The 16,599-nt window shown below is 41.2% G+C and overlaps 1 protein-coding gene across 6 annotated transcripts in view; it reads left to right on the top strand.

Annotated features, from left to right (window-relative positions):
• The window catches only part of SNTG2 (syntrophin gamma 2), a 329,718-nt gene that overhangs the window by 285,696 nt on the left and 27,423 nt on the right, over nt 1-16,599 (top strand). For 3 of the 6 annotated variants that reach the window (XM_056856441.1, XM_056856443.1, XM_056856440.1), the window contains 2 exons: nt 1,472-1,543; nt 6,111-6,320. The exons of 1 other annotated variant lie outside the window; for it this stretch is intronic. In XM_056856441.1, the coding sequence (XP_056712419.1) occupies nt 1,472-1,543; nt 6,111-6,320 (282 nt within the window). The remainder of the gene's footprint in view (nt 1-1,471; nt 1,544-6,110; nt 6,321-16,599) is intronic. 2 more of the 6 variants (XM_056856442.1, XM_056856444.1) reach the window with 2 other exon arrangements.

The raw sequence follows: 16,599 nt of genomic DNA, 5'->3' as shown, positions 1-16,599 counted from the left end.
GTTACCTTGTTGGAATGTGGAGTGCCAGAAGTAGCTGTCATCTGTCCATTCTTGAGTAATGTGAGAACTCTTTGGCCCAAAATGCATGGCCGTTTTGTCTGGCATTTCTCCTGCTAATGTGGGGAATCTCTGAGGTCCACATGCATGCTCATCTCCCGAACGCGTGATCGCCCCTCCTCCTTCCGCAACTCTTCCATGTTTACCAACTGCTGTGTTGTGCCGATTTAAACTTTTGCTTCATGGAGCATCCACGAGTTTGCCGGTGCATTTGGGCACCTGGGTTGACTCCCCTCTGGGAGACTGCCTGCCCCCGGCAACAGCAGCAGTGGGCTCCCCCACCCTGTGTCCTCTCTCTCACCCTCTCTCCTCCACTTTGCCGTCCCCGCTGCAGCCATCACTTGCCACTGGCCTCCATCGCCTCCACCCGGAAACGGCAGGGTGGAGGAGCACAGAGCGGTGGCTGCCACAGCCTCCATCCACCTGGGGATGGGGTGGAGGACTGCAGAGCAGCAGCCACCACAGCCTCCACCCACCCCCGGCCTCCACCTGGGGATGGTGGGGTAGAAGAGCTCAGAGCAGCAACTGCCGCAGCCTCCACCCACCACTGGCCTCCCCTCTACTCCACCTGGGGACGGGGTGGAGGAGCACAAAGTGGTGGTGGCCACCACAGCCTCCACCCACCACCGGCCTCCCCTCGCCTCCACCCGGAGGAGAGCAGAGTGGCAGTGGTTCCTTTCATCGGGCGCTCCCCATGCATTCACTTTCTAGGTTCTGGGAACAAAAAGGCATGCGGCTTCATGGGCACAAAGGAGGCATGCGTTAACAGCCTTTATTAGCTAAGAAAGCTGATAAGTCCTTGGAATAAATGGAGAGATATGGCAAGTTCTAGGCCCCACACAATAGAGGTGAATGGAAAAGCCACAGTATGAGGGCTTGGTGGTAACAGTACCCTTTGAGCAGAGAATAATACTCATGTGTACTTCTTTTTAAGTGTATATATTAATGTAGACAGGGTGTGCACTTAGTCTTCAATTCAGTTAACAAAAAGGAACATTAGAAGGAAATTGGGCAGATACCATAATGGTATTTGGGTAGCATAAATATGGTCAGTTGTGTTTTCCACTTTTCTTTGGAAAAAATTAGGGTCCAGCCTTTAAAATGAAAGAGCTCAGCCTCTAAACATTTATTTAATTATTAAAATGAAGAAATTATAAAAGTTCCCCAAGTAGCTTGCCAAAATTTGAGGACTTGTGTTATTATCATGAGTTTATAAAACAAATTAGTTGATTACATAAAGGTTACACCAGAACCTGTGGTAGCAGAAATATGGTGATGTTGATGGTGCACACACCATTAGTAACTAAATAAAATGACCAACATAGATTATGACATAGTACAGAAATTACTGAAATCTCATTAAGACTTTTAAATTCACAAAGTATGTCTAACAATATTTATTTTATTATTACAGGTAAGCACGTTAGATTGGGTGCGAGCTGAAAAAATATATAACCTCTGTGAGGTTTTATTTAAAGTTCACAAGGTAGGTCACCAGTAAATTACAGAGTATTTGATTTTAGCATGGCAGTTTGTTTCTCTACCATTGAAACAGAATTAATGGTACATTTAAATTAACCTGACTGAACAGAATATTTGTTACATCTTAACAGTGAACTGTTACAATTATCTGTATAAGTAGTAGATGATCGACTGGCTTAAACTCACCCAATTTGGGGATACCATCCCTGACTGATCTCTGACATGTGATCGAGAAGTAAGGTCATGCACTCCTGCCTCCCCACCCTGGGGCTGTTCTCCTTAACTAAGGAATAGAACATTTACATATCGTGCAGAATATTCTAGTTCAATCTCAGGTATCTTCAGTGAAATGAACTTCAAGTAACAGGACTGAGAAACACCCTTGCTGAGATGCCACATCAGTTATACTGGGTAGACACAATAGCTAGTGCTGAGATATATGGACAATTTCCTGATACAGTATAAAGCAACAACATATGTTCACACATCCATGCATAGGCATAATATTTGGGGGAAAGGCATAAGCATATCAAATCCAATATTGACAGAGCTACACAGCACAATAGTGTACATAAACCTACATACACACATCTCCCATATACAAACATTAAAGCCACATGATTTCTGGTGATACCAGAGGCAGGACAGGCATGCTGGGTGGCTGGAGGGTAAAGACACTTTGTTGGTCTCATTCAGGTCTCAGCCAAAGCCATATATTCACCTTTGTCACATGACCTACATGTCATAAATTGCGGGGGGAGACCCTGATAATTGCCCTTAAAGTATTTGTATTTCCCATTTCTGATCACTTTAAATATTATGAAAATTCTTCAGGCATTGAAGGGCTAGTTCATTGTGTCCTTTCTGAAACATAGAGGTTCTTTTCCTTATTTTTGTGGTACCATTGTTGTGTTGGTACTCAGTTTTTAATATTCTGGCATGATTAATCTCAAGAACAAGGTATTCTTAAAGCAATTTCCATGGCTATGTTTTCATTGTGAGGGGAGAAAAAATGGCAGTGGTGGTGGGGGAATGCCCAAGACTCAGTCCATTATGTTCTTGACTTTTTAATAAACGAATACATAATTGTGAGTCCTAATGAATATATTAACTGAAACACAAAAGCTCAAATGCATGACTCTCGCCTCTGTTCTGTTGACACTTTGGTTTAAATGATAATGAAGAGAACATAGAGCAAATCAATTAAGTTGGCGTAAACTTAATTTGGGGAAGAAATGAAAGCTTCTCTGTTACCAATTCTAAGGGTCATTTTGACCTCAGAAAATGTTCCTGATCTATTTTTATAATTCTGTTTCTCTTAGCAATCTTGTTATGATATAACAAAAGAAAAACATATTTATATTTTACAAAATCTGTAAATTGGATACATTTTTTTAAAAATTCACTGTACGAGTCCACAGATATAGATAGATAGATAGATAGATAGATAGATAGATAGATAGATAGATAGATAGATAGATAGATATTACACACACAGCAGAATTGCTTCCTAACCTATTTTCACTGCAGTGTTGGGAGTAATTTTTAGAATAGGGGTGTTAGAGCTCTTCTTTTCATGGAACAGAACTAGGTGGTTGACTGATGAGGTGGCAGAGTATATTTTTTCCTAGTCAAACTTCAGGTAGGGAGGTACATTTTAAGTGCTCCCCTGCATTAAAAAATGTCTACAATTAAAAAACCAGCATAGGAGGAACAAGCTGGGGTAACAGAACCTTTCTCCAAGCATTGCTCATTTGTTTGTTTAGTAAAAGGAACTTTTTAAAAACAAGGGTGAACATTCAGAACACAACCTACCCACCTATAGGCTGTAATACAATCAACTCAACCACCTCAGGATTCTACCACAACATTCCCACTATATTTGGCTGCATGTGTACACCACATCTGAGTCTGTCATGTATATTTATTTATTTATTACTTTAGATTTATATATCCTGCCCTCCCCAGCCGAAGCCTTACTATACATTACTATATATTAGTGTAGTCATTTGTGTTTCTAGATTATGGAATATTTTTGTAACCACATAACTGAACTGAAGTGACTTATTGCATTGTTTAAGCATTTTTCCAGGTCTTATCTCTGCCCGCAATCAATATGTAATTTAAACATTTCTTTCGTGTTGGTTCATCATTTCTTTCCCACCCAGAGAATTATCACAGGTCAAGGCCTTAGACAATATTTATACTACATCTTTAATCCAGTCATCTCATCAAGACTCTTACCGTAGCTATCAATAAATTAAAACTCATATAAAATACAGTCTAAACAAACATAAAACCCAAAACCCTCATACATATATCTCAAATCAGTAAATCCAGCCCAGTAACGTAACAGTGGCAAGAATCCAACCAAATAAATCTATCAAGAAGAAAAGGGGTATTTTCCCCTTATTGAATTAATTCAGCTAACTGACCAGATGCCTTGTCTAGATAGATACTGGATCCATTTAGGGATAAGAACATAAAAAGAGCCATACTGGATCATGCCAAAGGTCCATCAAGCTCAGCATTCTCTTCACATGTTAGCTAACCAACTACCTCCAGGAAGCCCACAAACAGGAAGATTGCAACAGCATTATCCTGCCTGTATTCCTTAGCAACTGATTTAAAGAGGCATACTACCTCTGGTATTGGAGGGATAGCTATCCATGAGGGTTAATTGGTAGCTCAGTCCTCTATAAATTTGTCCATTCCCCTTTGAAAGCCTTCCAAGTAGATGGCCATGATCACATCCTATGGCAGCCAGTTCCACAAATTAACTATATGCTGTGGGAAGAAATATGTCCTTTTGTCTGTGCTCTGAATCTCCCACCCTTCAGCTTCAGTGGATGACCCCAGGTTCTAGCATTATGGGCGAGGGAGAAAAACTCCCCCTGTCCAGTCTCTCCACACCATGCATAATTTTATAAACCTCTCTCATGTCTCCCCTTAGTTGCTTTTTTCTAGGCTAAACAGCCCTAAGTGTTTTAACCAATCCTCATAGAGCTGCTTCTCTAGCCCCCTGATTATTTTGGTTGCTTTTTTCTGCACTTTTTCAAGCTCTACAATATTCTTTCTCCGGTGACCAGAACTGAACACAATATTTCATGGGTAGACTCATCATGAATTTCTATAAAGGCAGTATAATAGTGGAAGTTTTGTTCTCTATTCCTGTTCTTATTATGGCCAGCATAAAATTCACAGCAGCTGTACTCCAAAGATTGCTTTACATTGTATTTAAATATTGGTTGTAAGCCACTTTACCCTAGTTTGAGAATGATTTAAATAGATACACTGTAGACAGAATAGCTCTGTGTCCCCAAGAGAACTTCCATACTTTTGGTATGGAAGTTACTGAAGGATCATATCCATAGTAGGGGTTTGATCTCAGGTCTCCCAAGTACATGGCCAGTTGAGCCCGTATTTTCATTGCATTCTGAGAATTCTGTTTTCAGGGCAGAGATTGTGTGCTCAAACCATTTCCACCTCATTTAAAATACATGTATTTACTCTGAATGCAGAAAAGAGGGCCACACTAATGCAGAATGAAGGCAGAGAAGAAAAAATGATGGTGCAGGGGGAAATAAATTTTATTTCACTTGAATGAAATACTCTTTTCCCACTCCACCATCTTTTTTTCTTCACTTCCTTATCTTCACCTGAGCCAGTTCACACTTTTCTCTGGGTTTCTAAAAGATAATAAGTGATATTTTGGTGATATATAAATGTCTTTAAGAAATTTACGGATTGATTAATTAAAAGACAAATTGTTAATGAAACAAACGGAGCAATCCTGAAAGGGGGTGGGAAAGGGGATAGGCGCTGCCGTGATCCCTGCACCAGCCTTAGTGACACTTGTGATAGCTAAACTGGCACTAATGCCAGTGCAGGGCCACTTATGCTGGCTCTGGAGAGCAGTGCACCCGCGCAAGCCATGGGCACTGGCACAGCCTCACCAGCAGTGTTTCCCCAGCACAAGTGCCAGCACCAAAGGGGGCATTCCTGGGGGTGGCTGACTAAAGTCAGCCCTCTAAGCTTTTTTGCCCTGGGAATGTTCCCTTCTTAGGGTTGCCATGTCAATCTTAGCCACCGGTGGGAGATTTTTGGGGTGGACCCTAAGGAGCGCGGGATTTGGGGAGGGGAGGGACTTCAATGCCATAGAGTCCAATTGTCAAAGCGGCCATTTTCTCCAGGTGAACTGATCTCTATTGGCTGGAGATCAGTTGTAATAGCAGGAGATCATCTGCCACCACCTGGAGGTTGGCAACCCTATCCCTTCTGCTCGTGTGACCTTGCACCTGCAAAAGGGAGGCATAGCGCTGTTAAACTGCATGGAGCAATTTAACAGGGTTTTGCTAAAGTAATATTTTTGGCATGCTGCGCTCAGGCAGCAAGTTACTCAGTAGTCAGCCTGACTGTGCCATCCCCGACCCACCTCAACCACCCCCACTCAGGATTGTGCTAAACATTACTTAGTCAGTTGGCAGCCCTAATAATTACATTCAAAGCAACTATTCTTTCCCAAGGATTCATTTTGAAAGAAATATCACCTGCTAAAATGTGTCTTTCAGCTCTGGCTTAACGATGATTGCTGGCTACAAGCAAACCTGTATTTAGGTATTCACCAAGACTATGAACTTGAAGACCAGAGGCCATATTGCTTCAGTGTTGTGGTTGGTCATGGCAAGAGTCATTACTTCAATGTAGAACTGGGAAGTGAGCTGGGAGTATGGGAAAAATCATTTCAAAGAGCAATTTTTTTGGAAGTTCAGAAAACAGGGGTAAGTAGTAGAAAATGTAGTTTTCAAATGCATTCTAAATATGTCTCATACTGCAGGTTCCTATGAGCATAATTTTTCTGAAAAACTAGTCTAGTCTGACACTTTAACATCACACTGGCTCCTTTACATGTACTTATCAGTAAACCACTGTACCAAAATATTCTTGATGCTATTGTCCATATGATCACATCACAATTGCTTTTTTATGGTGTTTTATCATCCATCATAGAGGGGAAGTAAAATGCCAGTGAACTGAAAGCTGTAATAAATGGCATGTGCTCTACTTCTGTAATTAATTTTAGAAGTTTTTTTGTTAAACTATCATTGAGAAGTGACACATAACAATAAGGAAACAAATCTGGTACATCTAGTCCTCTCTAATTAGGCTTGTCAGACCTCCTGGCAAACGTGGTCATTGCCCACTAGATAAGGATGTGCCATGGTTCCAGTAGGCACTCCTTGAAGTGCTTCAGGAGAATAGGTGGGGACACTGTGAGAACCAATAACTGGCTGCCTGCATACAAATAAAATGGCTTTTCACTTGGATCCTCCCCCCAGTCACTGGAGAAGGATCCAGGATCCTATAACTGGAACCTGTGGATCAGCTGTGAAGCAGTGGGGCTAGGGAGCACCAGAGCAGCGGGGGACTCCTTTCTCACCTTGATCTTTTCTCTGTGTGTATTCTCTCCCTTTTCCCCACTGGTCATCTTCTGTGCGCGTGTTATCTCCCTTTGGGTTTCATGTGTGTGAGTGTGAGAGAGAGTGTGTGCTTATATTCCTCATCCCCCTTCCACTTGTGTGTGTATGAGTGCTGGGCTCCACCTCCTGTGGAAGCCATTTTGTAGTGATGCCTACCATCGCTGCTTCAAAATTCCAAAGGCGCCAACAGGCTCAAAGAGGTTGGGGAGCCCTGATCTAAATAAATAAACAAGACATGCTGGAGCAAGTAAGATAACATGGGGGGAGGGGTAAATATACTGGGATCCTAAATGGGGTGGTGGTGGAAGTAATAATACTTTCTGTATTTAAAAAAAAAACAGGGACAGACTCATCCTTTTTGTTAAATAATAGCAGGCATGTAAGTGCCATTAATTAGCAAGTTTTTTTTCTTTTTTAGGAAAAAAATAGATTTAAAAGAAGTGCAGTCTTTCATCTTGGCAATTTGTCAATGTTACCTGTTGTTGTTTTTTTATTGCAGAAGATAAAACTAGCCACTTAAAAATCTTATCTTATTGTTTCCTTTCCTGTGTCTTAATCTGCCCTTTTTTTTTTTTTTTTTTTTTTTGCAAATTTATGAGGAAGGTATTCTGTAGCAATTGGATATACCTAGCATGTACTATGGAAAAATAAAATCCCAGATAACACCAGTGCAGAAAATTCAAGATAATTTGCTCTAGGGAGGAGGAATAAAACAAAACGTGCTGAAAATAGGTTTACTAACATCCTGAGGATGAAGGTACAAATCCTGGCCATAGTCCGTACTTTTATTTCCTGTTAATTTTCTTAAGCTTACTGATGCTATTGCTCAATGCAAAACACTATGGATATGGTTTCCTTAAATAACCCATATGAAATGTGAATCCTCAATTAACTCTCTCTGTGTGTGAAACTCCATAATGCAGTGATGCAAGGAGGAAGACATGGACAGAAAAAAATATGAAAGGACATAAAAACAAGAAACTTTTTAGAACCTCGTAAAAGTGTTGAGTATTGCCTAAGGGAACCAGTAGTTCTTCTATCAGATTATAAATGTCAAATCTGTAATCATAAATTTTTTATGTAAGGTACATAAAAACAATACATATATTTTAGAACCCAGCCACTGTCCCTCTTGATTAGATAGCCTAAACACAGTTATCAGTGTAAAAGGTTAGATTACTGCAATGGGTTATACAACAGCAGCCACTGAAGACTGTTCAGCTGGTTCAAAATATAACAACCAGTTGGGACTTGCCAAACTGAACATGTTTTGCCAGTTTTAAAAAGATCTTCAGTTTTGTTTCTTGGACACTTCAAAGTGTGGTTTTTACCTGTAATGCCACAAAATATTTTGGGCCCAGGATAACCACTGTTTTTTAAGGTCATCTTCTGAAGTCCTGCACCAAACACCTCTCCTTCTGAGCTCAGGTGGTATCCAGAGATGGAGCCACTTCTATGGACTTTTATTTAGAACTGGGTTAAGAAGATCTTTTATTCTCCTGTGCATTTTGTTAATGATTATATTTACTGCTTCCCTTTTTTTCTTTAAGCACTCCTGCTTGGTTTATTTTGTTTTAATGTAGACTTTTTTGTTCTGGGTTTATGTCCTTTTGTTTTACTTTTTTGTAGGCCACCTTGAACATTTTTTTAAAGAGGAAAGTGACACATTTTTTCTCCGGTCTGCTTCTTTGCACTGTACTTATTTATTATACAGAAAGACACAGCCACCAAGACTGGATTACGCTAAGGTTTTATTCCTTATTTAAAAGGCTGAACAGGAGTTGGTAAACGCTTTCTCCCCCACATTAGTGTGCACACTCTAAGGTTCCATCTACACATTACACAGACGTTGTGATTGTTGGAAAACTACACAAGGACTATGCATCATATGTGCAATGGGAGTTTTGTGCCTCCCAGATGCACACCAGCTTTTTTTCTGCTTGAGACCAAAGAAGGCAGGAAGAGTCATCTTTAGCCTCTCCCCCTGCTGTTTTCATGTCCACCCAGTGGAGTTGCTGATGGCTCTACTGTGAAACTTATGAGTCACCACATAAATTACATGGTTTTGACAACAGCTTCTCCATACAGGCTGTGGTTACAAACAAAAAATAGGAGCCACAAAACTCCTATTGCACATGTGATACAAATTCCTTGTGGCATTCCCCAATAAACTTTGTAACGTGTAGATGGAGCCTACAAGGTTACCCAATGGGTTCACTAGCATTTGAACAATCCCAGCCTAACTTAAACCCAGTGATAGCATAGCTGCTCTTCGCTTGTCCTTGTGAGCACGTAGTATTTCCTTTGATTTACTTATATGCCGTGTGGTTACTTAGTATATTTGGTATTCATTGGGTACCTTTTTTTAGAACCAATGTATCTCAGCCGTTCAACCAAATAAGTAAGTTGTGATTGACAACAGGAACTTCTGTGGATCGATTCAAAAATGATCTTTAATGCAGTGGTTTCCAGTTTGAAGTTCTTTACACGTGAAAGTTTGAATTTATGTTCCAGTACTTCTTAATTTGAATTCTCATACAGAGCAAACACTGAGGTGGCAATGCTATATCCATAGCAATCTTGACTAATGTATTTTTCCTGAACTTCATTGGCACAAATATCACTTCCCTGCAGGTCTATTTCAGTGTACTGTTGCTGATCTCATTTTCATGGCTTGTACTAATCATGCTTTTTTAACTGCCTACCTCATTTGGAGCACATCAAATGGTAAATTATATGCCCCTGCTGATGTTTTCCAGTGTTGCATATTATTGTACTATCACCTAGTGGTAGAACAAACTGTAAAGTAGCCTCCATAAAATAAATCTGTCTACACACTAATAAATGCTTTAGAAACATTAATAATGGTATGTTATAAAAATGCCATTGTTAATGTTATTGGTTCTCAAAAAATACACACACAGGGAACCATGTAATTTCTGGATTAGAAGACCAGTCTAATGCAGTTTGTGGAATATTATATTATTTAACTATTTTTAAAATGTGTCTGTAGTTAACATAAAAATAACTGTGTGTCATAGTCTCTGAATTCTGGTCAGGAATGGTAATTTGTGCAGGTTGCATTGATCTGTGATAGACAATCTCTGCCTCTAGTGAAAGACAATCTCTGCACACATACACTTATGCACATGGTTGATCTCAGAATTTGGATTGGATAATCTGGAGTATTTTCCAGTACAACAAAATTGTTTGCTTTTTACAAGCCCAAGTCAGAAATGGGTTATTGTGGACTTTTCTGTCCTTGTTCTCTCTTTATCTTGGGGGTATGGTAATGCATACTTCTATAGCTAGTAAGATTGGATTGGCCAGTGGACATGAAGATCTTCTTTAAAACTCCCATTAGCTTCTACCATCATCCTTGGTACCTCAGGCAGCATCCTAGGAGTACCGAAGGACAAATTGGAAAATGGTAGCCCATACGGTGCCTGACACTTTAGAGGTCACTGACTTTATTTCCTAGGGCATCCTAGATATTGAAACAGCATTCAAGGCAATGGGAAAGGATGAGAAGAAAGAGCAATGCCTGGCAAGAAGAGAGACCCTCTTTTGTTGCACAAAGACTGGTTCTCCTCACCCATATAAGCAGCCACCATTAAAATGAAGATGAAGCAACAAACTCTCTTTTTTGATTCAAATATATGATCTGAGACAAAAAAGAAAAGAAAAGAAACGGAGCTTTTAATGCTTACTTTTATTGAAGGTGAATATTATGAACTCTCTAAGCCAGGGGTGGGGAACCTTTTTTCCTGCCAAGGGCCATTTGCTCATTTATAACATCATTCGGGGGCCATAACCAGGTGTAGATCTCCCGGTGCGGGGGGGAGAGGCTAGGGTTGCCAGGTCTCCATGCACCACCTGGAGGTTGGCAAACACAGGGGAGGCCATGCAGAGAAGGCCTGGAGGGCACCCCCACTCCTTCCTCCCTCCTCCCAGGTGGGAGGGCAGCCAGCGGTGGGTCCCAAGCAAACGAGGCGCCAGGGGGCCGCAGCCCGCAGCCAATCCTCCGGGAAGGAAGGGAGGAAGGAAGGAAAAAAGAGAAATGGAGGGGGAGAAAAGGACTGAAGGAGACAGACAAAGAAAGAGATGAGGGGGAGAAAGGAGAAAGAATGACACACACACACTGGCCCCACGCAACCGGGCCCCAGGCTCCCCACCTCCTCCAACACACACACACACACACGGCGACCGGGCCCCAGCCTCCACAGTCTCCCACCTCCCCACTCTGAGTCCACAAAAGGCCCTCCAAGCCCAATCGGCTCCCGCGCACATGTTCCGCCACTGGGAGCCACCGGCCTCTCCCCCCCCCTCATCGCTTGACAGGTGGCAAGAGGGACTTACAGTGTGCCACGGCATTCCTGCATGCCGCGACTATAGGGGGCAGCCTTGGGGGAAGCGTCCCTCCCCCCTACTCTCGCTGACCAACAGTCGATGAGAGGAGGTCCAAAGGGCGCCGCGGCCCCAGGAACCCCCTCGGGGTGGGCCGCGCTATGCTGCACCTCTGCAGCTGGGCCCTGGAGCTCCCGAGGGCCACTGAAAATGTCCTTGGGGGCTGCATATGGCCCCCGGGCTGGATGTTCCCCATCCCTGCTCTAAGCCTATACTCTCTGAAGTAAGGGACTCTGTGTTTTATCATCTCTAACTGCCACCACTGAGCAGCAACTGAACAGAAGAGCTGGTCACCAAGTGGCAGTCAAAGCAAATGCCACCATGGAATACCTCCACAGTGGCCTTCAATAAACATTGTTAATTTCAAGTTTTATTACCAACTTTAATATTCTAACAAAAATAATTGGGTGTATAGGTGGGACATTCTAGTTTTCCCTGTTAAGGGAAAAGGAAATCTCTGTGCAACTAAATCATCTGAAAGCATCTAGTAAGCAACAGACGCCATAGCCAGCAAGATAAATTTATGTGGCTTGTCTAAATGATAATGACCATGACTTCCATCATATCTTGGACCTTTCAGACAACCTAGTTCCAATTCATTATCCTGTTGATAAACAAAAATAACAGCAGGAAGAGAGAGGAATAGTACCTTAGTACCATGGAATCATAAGGACAGAATGGCTGTAGAACTAGTATTTTGAGCTGTATCCATATAAAGCACTGTAACAGAGGACAATTTGTTCAGTATTACTCATTAATTTCTCTGGTACCTTAATCCTTGGATGTGTATATAAGACCAGGACGTCAAATCCTGAGCCTACCTGCAGCTTGTTCTAGCTAGCTTCTGACTCTGGAGGCAGTGGAATAAGTGTGATATAACAGCTAGTTTGGTGTAGTGATTAGAGTGTTGGACTAGGTCTGGAAGACCCAGTTTTGAATCCCTACTCTGCAATGGAACTTGGCTGGATGAGCTTGGTCCCGTCACTCTCTTAGCCCAGTTTGCCTCTCAGGGTTATTGTTATGAGGGGAAATGGAGGAGGTGAGAACAATATTGTAAGCCACTTTGGCTCCCTTTGGGGAGAAAAATGGGATATAAACAAACCAACCTGTATTGTATCATCAGCTGATGGAACCAGGTCAAACCCGCATATCAAATACCTTCTTCCATATACGTTCTTTGGATTTTTTTAGTTTAAGCCACTTCAGGATTCTACAAATAATGAATAGCCTTTGTGGAGTGAGGCTGAAAGTCTTTTCAGCTATATACATACTGGCTATGTAGATGCCCCTGGCAAACTTACCAAGAAGGTGTGATGGAAGTATCCACCCCTAATTGTTAGTCTCCAGCATCAACTAATAAGAGGAATATTATCTCTGCACATGGAAATTCCTTGTTTGGTTATCATAGCTAATAGCCAAATTCATCTATTATATTAAAATTATGTCAACTAATGATTATCATTAGCTCACGTAACAAAGAATTCCAGAAGTAGTGATATTGGGGTGAACCTGAAGGTCATATGAGCTGATTCTGCCAATAGAATGGAACTTTCCTGCCTCTCCCTCGCATCTGCAGTGTCCCACTGAACTCCCAAAATCCTGCTTCTGGTTGATGAGGAAACCTCAGGATCAGTATCATAAGGCACTGCGGGGCGGGGGGATGCAGTGGAAGGGGGAATCAGTGAAAATTGTTCCCATCTTCTGGTGGAAAGAACATCTCATTTCAGCCTGGTGTGTTATATCCTTATAGATTTGGTTCAGTAACAGATACAACTCATCTCTAGCATTTTATTGCTGGTGCAGCAAATGTTAAATTTGAGCAGTAAATAAAGTAGCATTATACTTCTTTTTAAAAAGATATTCAATCATCTCCCTGGGAAAACAAAACAAAATAAAAACTCTCAATAACAGGCTCTATAAATTCAAGTGAGATATTAATAGCAGTTAAATTAGGCTAGATTTATGGGGTCATTAAAAGATAATTATCTGTTTGTTACCAGAAGAGCGACTTTAATTACACAATTAAGGCTTAGATTGTTTTCATTGTGTATAGGAACATATTACTCTTCCAGTTTTCTTTTTTCTTTTTTTTGTCATGTCATTAAATACAATTCACATCTCATTTTAGAAATACAGTCTTAAGAGCCACGTGAATGTATGGCATACACACCTATGGAAACATTAAACACTTATTTTGGATTATTCATCAATTTCAAAAATAACACAGCAAATACCAACAATCCCTCCCCCGCTGCCCACCAACCAATGCAAGTCCTTCACCTTTATATGTTTAATTATCACAGTAACACATTAAATTCCAGATAGATAGCCATGTTAGTCCATAGCAACAAACTGAAATAGGAGTCTGTGGTATCTGCTATAACCAAACAATGGTGAATATTTTCTCCCAAACAGATCGGATTTTACTGGTAACTTGTCATGTCACTGTGGTATAAATGTGTTTTCTCCCAATATAAAAGTAGTAATCTCAGTTCACTAAAGGTGGCCGAAAGGCAGTGGATGGAGAGGGTTATGCCATTATGTCCCATAATAGAAATATTTTTGTAAGATTGTTTAGCAGCCATTCATGCAAGATCCAGTGATAGATCAGGATGTATCAATGGTTAAACTGAAATATAACATGCAGACGTACACCCCAAGAGTGTTCTTTATTTAGTTCGGTTTCAGTCACCTTTATTGGCATGATAATAGTAATAATAGTTCTTTATTTAGTGTATTTCTCCAGATACACCATTAAGGGCTGGACTTTGGGGTACAAGATCCATCAGTAGCATAAAGCACGACTGAAGAGGTGGAAATAGGAGAATAGTAAGTAGAAGAAGAATATCACATGGTGGCTCCAGGAGAATTAAATCAACTAATAATTTTTCCTGTGCACATTTACTTGGGAGTAAGCCCCATTGAAGAAAATGAAACTTACTTCTGAGTAGGGTTGCTAACCTCCAGGTAATAGCTAGAGACATCCTGCTATTACAGCTGATCTACAGCCGATAACAATCAGTTCACCTGGAGAAAATGGCCACTTTGGCACTTGGACTCTATGGTATTGAAGTCCCTCCCCTCTCCAAACCCCACCCTCCTCAGGCTCCACCCCAAAAATCTCCCAGTGATGGCAAAGAGGGGGCTGGCAACCCTACTTCTGAGTAAACATGCACAACATTTTACAATAATGGGGCAGAGAGAGACAGGAGGGAAAACAAGTGAGCAAACATTCCAGACCGCACATTCACACAGACCTACATCCAGCAGGATCACTACACCTGCCTAAATGACAATAACACTGTTGAGAAAAACATTGTGAAGGGAATTCTAGGTTATGTGCAGCTTACATATGTACCTTGCTGGTTATCTAAAGACATAGGTTTTTTACATCTACTTTTTTTAGGGTTTTTTTAAAAGCTAGTAACCTGTCTTTCTTCCTAAAGGGACCCAAGACAGCTTAAAAAAATAAGGGTGAAAATGCATGGTCGCTTTATCCTCCTTTAATCCCTGTTTCATCCAGGATTCAGCCAGGATCGAACGCATGCGTTTTGCCTAATGTGCGTTCGATCCTGGCTAAAACAGGGATTAAAGGAGGATAAAGTGACCATGCGTTTTCGCCCCAAGAATCACAATAAAGAACAACTGACTTAAAATGTATTAAAACATCACAAAGATAACAAGAAATTATCGCTCTTCCTGTAAATATGCAAACATGCACTGATCCTTAAAAACTCAGTTTATGTCATTAAAAGTGCAGCAGAACAACTTTGCTATAAAACGTTTTCTGACTTCTGGGAGACTAGGGCAAAATGCACAGTATCTGTCAGCCTATTACACAGCACCAAATTTGACACAGAAAATACCCAAGAAATATATATCTACAAGTGAGGGAGCCCATAAGGAGTTGTGGGGGGAATTTCATTTTTCTTTCCCCACTATTTCCTCTTTACTTTCCCTGGAAACGTCCATAATCATATAAATTTAAGTATCCACAAGTGGGGCCATTTTGTGAATTAGATACATTGACAACCAGAGGACCTGCAGGGACTTGCAGGGGCTATCTCATTTTTCTCTGAATCCTCTCGCTATTTCCTCTTTCCCTTCCCTGACATCCCTCCCCTTTCCCTCCACTCTTTCCCACCCACCAACTCTGATTTCCATCTTGATTCTTCTAATGTTTACAATTCCCAGGCTCAGCCGGCACTATCCAGTGCAAGGTTATTGTAGTAGAAGATCGACTGGACTTCTTGCCAAGGCTTACTGGCAATTTTTTAGTGGCTGGATCCTGTGCTGGGGGTGGGGTGGGCATAAGATGATTAAATCCAGAGGCAAAAATTACTAAATTGTACCACTGAATCCTTCCTTTTCTATAAGTGCTAAACACTTTGTGTTTAGCAGACAGGAACTGGAAATTGCATTACATGTAGAATCTTGTACAGGAAACTGGTCAGGTGTAAAAGGCTTGAATAAGTGGACTCAAAGAAGAATGACAACATGATGTAGTGACATTAAGCCATTCTCTCCAGTGTTAATGGTAATCTTTTGCATAAACTACTGCATTTGGTGCATTGCTAGTCACCTACACATATAAGTATAGGAAACAATATTGGCACAGGAGGCACAATCCATACCAAACTAAGCAGGTTGGGAAGACCATGTAAATGGGAAGGTCTGTGAATGTACCCCTAGTTGGTACTGAATTTTGTAAAACATGCTGTTTTGATTTGAAAATCCCAGTTTCTGACAGGGGTTCTCTCCACTCATGATGGATCTGCAGTCAAGTTTTTCTTGACCATACAAATAAAATTCAGTACCAACTGAATAACAGCCCGGATAACCTACAAGAACTCTGACCGTGAAAGCCTTCGACAATATTTTGAATACCACATCCTAATTAGCACATTACCTTGATACTTACAGGACAATGATTAGCACATTACCTTTGATACTTTTGCTGGACAATGACTCAGCTCAAACCCAACCCCCTTCTGACTATATATATTACTCTTCCAACAAACTTTGACACTGAGAGACACTGTCCTTCAGTGTTACTCCTCTGAAGATTCCTGCCACAGCTGCTGGAGAAACGTCAGGAAAGAAAATACCAAGACCACGGTCACACAACCCAGATAACATACAAGAACCGAAAAATTCAGTAGAGTCTTTGCCT

Source organism: Euleptes europaea, chromosome 10 (genome assembly GCF_029931775.1).
Source record: "Euleptes europaea isolate rEulEur1 chromosome 10, rEulEur1.hap1, whole genome shotgun sequence".
Taxonomy (NCBI): Eukaryota; Metazoa; Chordata; class Lepidosauria; order Squamata; family Sphaerodactylidae; genus Euleptes; species Euleptes europaea.
The sequence above is the reverse complement of the archived record's forward strand: the minus strand, read 5'-3'. Positions and strand labels throughout refer to the sequence as shown.